At 32.8% G+C, this 8,122-nt stretch overlaps 1 protein-coding gene across 1 annotated transcript in view; it reads right to left on the reverse strand.

The window, feature by feature from the left end:
- Positions 1-4,764, reverse strand: part of LOC108912398 (neurexin-3-like) — a 28,916-nt gene extending 24,152 nt beyond the window's left edge. Inside the window, exon 1 of the mRNA XM_023455626.1 lies at positions 3,970-4,764. Coding sequence (XP_023311394.1) covers positions 3,970-4,551 — 582 coding nt within the window. The 5' untranslated portion in view covers positions 4,552-4,764. The remainder of the gene's footprint in view (positions 1-3,969) is intronic.
- Positions 4,765-8,122: the final 3,358 nt, after the last annotated feature.

Genomic DNA, 8,122 nt, shown 5'->3' on the forward strand with positions numbered 1-8,122 from the left:
TGGGTTTTCAGGCTCTTTTCAGCGAAAGGGTTGGCCCTAGCTCAGTGAAGAAGGGAGTGGGTTGAGATGTATACTAACTTATAAGGCGCCACCCGTTTTACAACCCGATGGACAATATACAAGAGGGCTGAAAAGAGGTGCTGGCTTCTTTTTACCTTACCAGTGCAAATAACAACAAAAAAACGGGAAAAAGGTACTAAGTGATACACACAAATCACGGAACTAGATAATATTTACTAACGCCAAAACTAGATATGCGGTGTACAGTAATTCAAAGTATCATACGCCCATATACAGAACGAAATATAAATATGTAATACAATTGGTTATTATTTTAACTAAACCCTTTCTATAGTACTATAGGTCGGTGTACACCATGGATTTGGCAAATTAAGTATATTGTATAATTAATTAGATGGTGTTAAAATGGCGTTAAAATTATTAAAAGATTATTTACTGTATTAAAGCAGAAAACTTATCGAATATTATCGAAAATTAACCGAAAGTGTCGTTATTAATACAAATTTATATAAAATATGAATATACAAGGTGTAAGACGGCAAATTACAACTTAAACTAAACTTATCTGGTTGTTATGGAGCAGAAAACTTCAGATCGGCTCGAAAACGGCAAGGCCCTTAGACTATTGACGTCCTCAGTAAGAATTCCTCTCGATAGCAAAAATGGAATTTCTGGTGTGGTGTCATTCGTCAGCAATACACACTGTACAGTATGGATGCACCAGAGGATGATACACGAGGCACAGGTGGCCCTAGAGATCAATCACGTGTTGTCTGATCTCGTAACACGTAAAGATGCAAATATGGAACTCATCCAGTCCGGTGACAGACAGGATTACCCAGCATGCAGAGAGAAACAGCGAGCTACAGCGATCGTGATAGCGACAGAGAGGCCTAAATTGAAATAATGCGTATAAATATGTATTGCATTATGGGCTAAATCATATTGTTAATAACAAAGATACTGTTATTACCTTTGTTCTTGAGCGGCCTCGTAGTAAAGGTTAAAACCCCTTGGTTTTCCTTAATTTGGGACTAATCCAACACAAAGTTGATATAATCACAACCAGCACAAATGCCCGAACAACTATTCCCAAATTATTAACAATTAAATCCGCAATAGCGTTAATTTATGGTTTCACACCTACTTAAAATTTTGTCAGGAAAACGGAATTAATGCTTACTTCGCTGAGCGACGAGTAAAGAAATTCCCGCGCAAAAAGTGACCTATCGCCCATAAAAAGAGCGAAGGAAGAAATGTATCGAAAAATAGATTTCAATTATACAGGGCCGCGTTTTTAGTACGAACCTTCCTGAATTAAATAGTCGGTAAAGTCAGTTTATTACTTATTAAAATTATACTACGTTACTACAATATACACATTATTTACGAATACAAAATAAACCGTAACAAGTCATCATCGGAGTTATTCCTAAAATATCAAGAGGTTGAAATGACATTATATAAAGCAAATTTTTTAATTTAACGCAAGTAAAAAGTTTTTCTTCACATACTGATTATATTACTTTAAAAAGCAACAAAATGCTTTCGTCGTCAATATACCATATATAAGTCTCGACTTGAGGTTATACAGAACAGATTTATACGATATTTACACTACAAGGAGAGTGGTGTGTATTATTTTCATTGTAGCACGATGTTACGAAATCTTTATCATATTATTACATTGGATCTGTTTACATGCACCACAACATGATTTTAGAGTAAATGCACTGTTTCATGAGACTTTTTATCGATCTAATTCTGGTCAAAACTCTCCTATAAACAGAATATGCAGACATTTTAACTTATACTGTAGTACTCTAGATATTTTTCATACCTCGCTCATTAGTTTTAAAAGATTTTTAAAGGGAACTATTATTGTAAATTAACATTTTCTATTAAAATAATCTTTTCTGTACTTTTATATTCAATTAGCTTTAAGTAATTTGTGGACATTGTTTTGGGCTATAAAGCCTGAGTTTGTCGCTTGTCCTTAAATAAATAAATAAATAAATAAATAGGGATCGAGGAGGATTACTATTACTACTACTACTACATCTCGTACTTCAAACTTTTTAAAATGAGGTAGAAAGAGCATTACCTGCTAGGCAGTAGTTTGTTCGTTTACCATAGAGAGGGAGTCCAGGTAATTGTGAGCAATTTTTCGGATTTGATTAGATCTTTTAAAAATAAAATTTATAAAAATTTTTCTCTTCGGGCTCAGCCTACAGCGTTATCAGCTTTTGAACCTGCGACTTGAAAATAAATATTTTGTTATGACCCCTTTGTGCCTTGAATAGATTGTTTTGGCTAAAGCTGTGTTATTTGAAGCTATTTTTACTAACACATTTAGTTTATCGATAGCTGCTTTAGTTCCCCGAAGGTAGAGCATCTTCGGTTGCTCTAAAAGAACAGATAATGCAATGGAAAAGAATTAATAACTTTTAAGGTGGTCTAGTTTCAAATTTGGCAATTTTTGACGGCCAACTCCCAATAGTCCCCCTCCATTCTAAGTGCGTACTGTATTTTCTGTGTTGATAATTTAAAAACAAATATTTATTTTTCTCGTGAGTTGGTCGAGGTTCAACATATTTTCTAAAAAATTCGGTATATTGGATTTGCTAGGATCAGTCCTACCTAGAAATACAAATATATTTAACTTTTGTGTCATATGTATTTGCTAATCTAAACATAAATACCTTAAGGATTAGAAATTCATCACAGCGTAACGTGTTTTTTTTTTAAATTTTCCTATTCAGATAGACAATCGGAGTATAAAATGTTGAAATAGGAGAATTGTGCTTTTTAATATTGCAGAGACTACCAGGTGGTTTTTAATACTTCATTCCGACGAATAAAAAACATCAATAACACTTTCTATATTTTCTATTGGATTTTTCTGGAATTATTGTTGCATATTCGATCTTACCGAAAGTTTAGAATAAAATGCTATTTCAAATTAAATGTGTTTGTTTCTTTCTTTTCTAATAATAATAAAAAATGCCTTGGAAACATATAGCATACACGTCAAATTTTATAACAAAATTCAATCATCATATTTGGACTTGATGAGAAATATAAACGTCACTTTCGATTTTTATTGAGAAGAAATTAAAGTATTTACGATGAAGCTTAATTTAGGTAATACGAATGTGTAAAAAACAGTATAAGCATTGTGAACATTAAGGGTTGTGCCGGTTTCGACCGAAAAATGACCTTTATCGTTCTTAATATTTAATATACTCTATAAATTTACTATTTTTATACTGTCTAAGGTGCGCTTTGTTTGTTGTTAATAACGCGTTCAGCATTGAAAATGCCATTCGATCATACTCAAGACAGTCCTCTAGTGTATACATTCTATATATATATGTCACATCTAATATTAACAATTGAAAACAATTCTGAAACAAATACATAGTATCCAAATCTATCGTGAAGAAAAAAAGTTATAATGAAATATCGATTTTTTAAATATACACTTGTATCTTCCCTATTATTAGATATATATTCTTCAAACTTCATACCAATTTAAGTTTGGAAAAGCTTTCGAAGATAGTATGTAAAACTGTAGAGGGTGTTCTTTAAAAGAGACAAGATAAGAAATAGTTTGGTTTAGAAATAGAATTCAATTAATATTTTTTAGAATTGTTTTAAAAATTGCAAACATATTTAAAGCTTTATTCCAACCCATTTTTTTTAAATATAAAGGCAAGAAAACAGAGGGATAGAATGATACGTGAATAATTCCATAACTTTCAACGTTTGCTGCCAATATACATATAATAAAGCTTGTATTTTTTTTCTTTATATACTTCTCATGCTATAATAAAGGCTAGTTTAGTAGATTTTAGTAGTATATTCAGTGGAGTAGCTTTTGTATTGAATAGTGGATTGATTGTGTAACGTGAAGAAAATCCTAAAAAACTAGTAGTTAAAACTCACCCTATGGTCCTTAGGCCTCGTCTCCTGCCTCCTTGGTGTACCTCCCTCAGTATCAGGATAGATCAGGTTCCTAACAGCCCCTACGAATCTAGGCTCAAAAATCACACTGGGAAGCGCCAGCAGCGTCAACTTGGTATTGTACCAGGTGGGCATACCTCCGACGAACACATCCGAGTTGGTTGAAAACCGCCCGAAGTTAAATTCCTTTCCTCTGGAGGTTCTCATTTGAGATACCCCATCTACAGTCAAGATGGTGCGATCTTCGTGTCTTTGTACGTGGACCTTATGCCAGTGCCCGTCGTTGAGATCTCTGCCTACAGTGATGATCTGCGCACCGCCTCCTAAATTGTATCGCAGTCTCAGAGCGCCCTCTACCAGTTTAATTTCGAAAAAGTCGTAAGTACCCCCGTCATCAGTATAGAGCAATAAACCGTTAGGTTGATCCGTTTTAAATTCGAACTCTAGACTTCCGTTGGTACCACCTCCCCATTTCCGGAACTGGGAGAAAGAATTTGTCGAACCGTCGAGCAAAAATCCATAAGCCAGACAGATCAGTGTGGCTGATATCACTAGAAACCGCATTTTGCACGTGGATACTAAACTGCCCCGCAAAATATTGAATTAAACAACATTTCTCTACCACTACAACTGTCCATGACGCGTGGGGAAGGATTGTATCTTCGCGATATGTATCTGTTTGTTATCGACGATGAGACGAGTTTGATTTAGGACCTGTTTGAGTCAGTCTGCATCCTAAGAAGCCTGTGCGCGTTTTGAGCAGCCTATGAATCGGGAGTTGCTCTAGCAAAGGAAGCTGAAATTATTGAAATAAAAGTTTAATTCAATATACCTACGTGAGATAAGGTTATGGGAATGAGTGAAGCAAAAACCGACCGGTTGGTATCTTATTACACTTTTGATTTTGAATCGCGATTGATGTTGTTGTTGATTGATGTTGGCTGTTTTCCAAAAAATAAATATTTAAGCCTGTACTTTCTGCAAACATTTTTGGAAGTACTTTTAACATTCATCAGCAAGAGAATATAAACTTGAAATTTGCAGATGTAGTGTAAGTCGTTTTTAGATATTTATTTGCATTATTGGAAAAATTAAAAAATCTGTGGCGAACCTATTGGAGCAGTGGTGTCATTTTGATAAACAAAAAGTTATAAATCCGGTTTTTTAATCATCTTGTACAGTGTTTGAAACAATTTGTCAAGATAATAGACCTTTTTAGTAGTAACGTCACATACGCCAATAATAGGCAACCCCTTAGTGCAGATTGTCATGAAGAATTTCTCAATATTTTTACTAGATTGATTTTCGACCTTATGTACTACAGGGTGATTTACTATATTTTGCCCCCACCCCATTAACTTTTTTATTCTTAGAGTTATAAAAAAACAAAAGTTTCACGATTTTTTAGGAAGTTATCGAAAACAAAATAGCCGCGGGTGTTAACTCTGTTAATTTAAATGGAACACCCTGTATATTTTTACATATTTGGATAGAACATTACCTGCCGAGCATAGTCATGTAGGGTTTGTTGGGTCCATCGCTAACAATAAGCGAGATACTAATAAAAAGCGAAAAGAAGGTTTTTTATTAAGAGAATATGACATCTTGTAATTGTTAGACCTCTTTCAGAAAGAAGGGCAGAAGCCTTTTTTCCAATTACGTAAGGACTTACAGATTTAGTTGCAATATATTTTTACATATCGGACCAATGTCCGATGTCAATATGGTCGAAAATTCGTATAGGTATTTTAACTAAATCGCACTAATTAGGCCGTGAGAGGCCAAATTACTCATGGACAATGTTATACGGTAGGCCGTAACAGTGACAGGTAATGTCATGACAACATTGTTATTGTTTGACAGCTTGTATTATTATTTAATTAAAGTGGGTTACATAGAAGTAGAAAATTTAAATATTATAGGAATTTAAAATCCATACTCTTGTTACTACCTACTATAATAATTACACAATTATAATACATAACAGAAATACAAATGTCATTGACTTCTATATCCATTGTACTTACCACACAACTTAGTTATTTACAAAATTATGGGTAGATTTTATTATTATTTCTTGTATATTGAATACAAATTCACTTAACCTTGTATTTTTTATATGTCCGATTCTGTAGGTTCGACCTATTCAAAAGCGTTTATAAATTATTATGACCCATTCAATACGTTTAAAAAAGACAATTTGTCTTGCCCTGAGTTCGTCGATTTGTCGAGTTATCAGAATTTTTACATTCTCCTTTGTTACTGTATTCAAACAGTTTCATTTTGTTTTTTGCAAGGTATATTGTACACTTGCCACAAAAATGAATGTATGGACTGCTTCCTATAAAAAAAAATAATAATAAGGCCAAAGTAAGGCCGAACTATGGATTTTTTTTTATTTCTTCCATTTAAAGAAAACTTGAAAATATTGGATGTCTCATGAAAAACGTCACGTCAATTAACCACATTTGACACCCGAGGTAGAAAGACATTGGCGGCGTGGCGTACACGGTAGCAGCTTACAGTGCTTACAGTGTTTTGCAGTTACCAAGGCGTGTTTCTGATGGTTTTTAATTTATTTATAATTTGTATTGTACTGTATGGATATATGATTTGTACTGTACTGTACTGTAAAAAAATAAAAACACAAACAATTTTATCCAAAATATCTACTTTATATATACAGGGTGTACCATTTAACACTCCCGTTCACAATATCTCCGAAATTAAGAAATGTTTTTTAGTTGCGGAAACTGGAGTTGTTAGGTACCTCTAATAGCTTCAAATTGTAATTAGGACTGTTAGTTCAAATCTTTCGGTACAGATGGCATAGCGATACTAATCAAATGTTTGTTTCCCGGAACGTGGAAATTCAGTCCATCTGAAAGATCGTTAAATTTTGAGTAATTTTCGTAATATAAAGTTTTTCCCTATATTTACTTGTTTTCGAGATATGTCGACTTCAATATGTGTGACGTAACAGGAAAATCTATTACTTCACATACTTACTAACTAATAAATAATAAATGATAAAAAAACAAACGTATGATCAACCACAGAAAAAAAAGTTGTACAATGGTAAATCTTATAAGGAGCAAAGACGAACCGTATTTTATCAAATGTTATTAAAAAATGCAGTCATTTGTTTAAAATAAAACATATATGACAGATGACACATGTTAGTTTTCCAATAATTACAGTTTTATCAGCTTGCGTCTTTCAGTTTAACTATACTAGTTATAAGATTTACCATTGTATAATATTCTTTATGTAGTTCATCATTTGTTTTTTTTTTTTATTTTGTTTTGTTTTGTTGGTTAGTATGTGGTGTGGATAAAGTCATTACAACAATATTTTAAAATAATATTTTGTCTCGGTGTTATTTAGATAAAATAATAGATTTTCCTGTTACATCGTACATTGCATATTGAAGTCGACATGTCTCAAAAACAAGTAAATATTGGGAAAAACTGTATATGACATAAATTTTTCAAAATTTAACGATCTTTCAAATGGACTGCATTTCCATGTTCCGGGGATCAAAAAATTTTTTATTATCGCCACGCTCTCTATACAGAAATATTTGAACAAACATTCAAACTGCAATTTGAAACTATTCGAGGGACCTAACAACTCCACTTTCCGGAACTAAAATAAATTTCTTTATTTCGGAGATATTGGCAGCGGGAGTGTTAAATGGCACACCCTTATACCGGGATATCCAGAATGATCGATGGCGATGGCGCCGCTATTTACAAATATTTTGTGTGCCGCTCTCCTATTATTTTCACTTTTCCTAGTTAGCAACACTGACAATGATTTACCTCGTTCATTGGCGGGTTAAATGCAGTGTCAATAGGGTCACATATTTATTTTAAACACAAAAAGTGGAATGTTGGCATTAACTAATTTGAGCGGTTTATTAATTTGTTAAAGAAATGGATTAAATAAAAATGACTTAGATGTTATTACTATTAACCTCAAAACTAATATAAGAATCGATTTTTAACAATTATTTATATATCTTGTTTTCTTATGTGAGGTTCAAAGTAAAAGCAACAATTTTTAAATGAATTTAGTATACTTTCCTCATTTATAAATGCAATTAAAAAATCGATTTAAAATTTCTTAAATT

The sequence above is a fragment of the Anoplophora glabripennis genome, unplaced genomic scaffold (genome assembly GCF_000390285.2).
Source record: "Anoplophora glabripennis isolate ALB-LARVAE unplaced genomic scaffold, Agla_2.0 scaffold682, whole genome shotgun sequence".
In the NCBI taxonomy this organism is placed as follows: Eukaryota; Metazoa; Arthropoda; class Insecta; order Coleoptera; family Cerambycidae; genus Anoplophora; species Anoplophora glabripennis.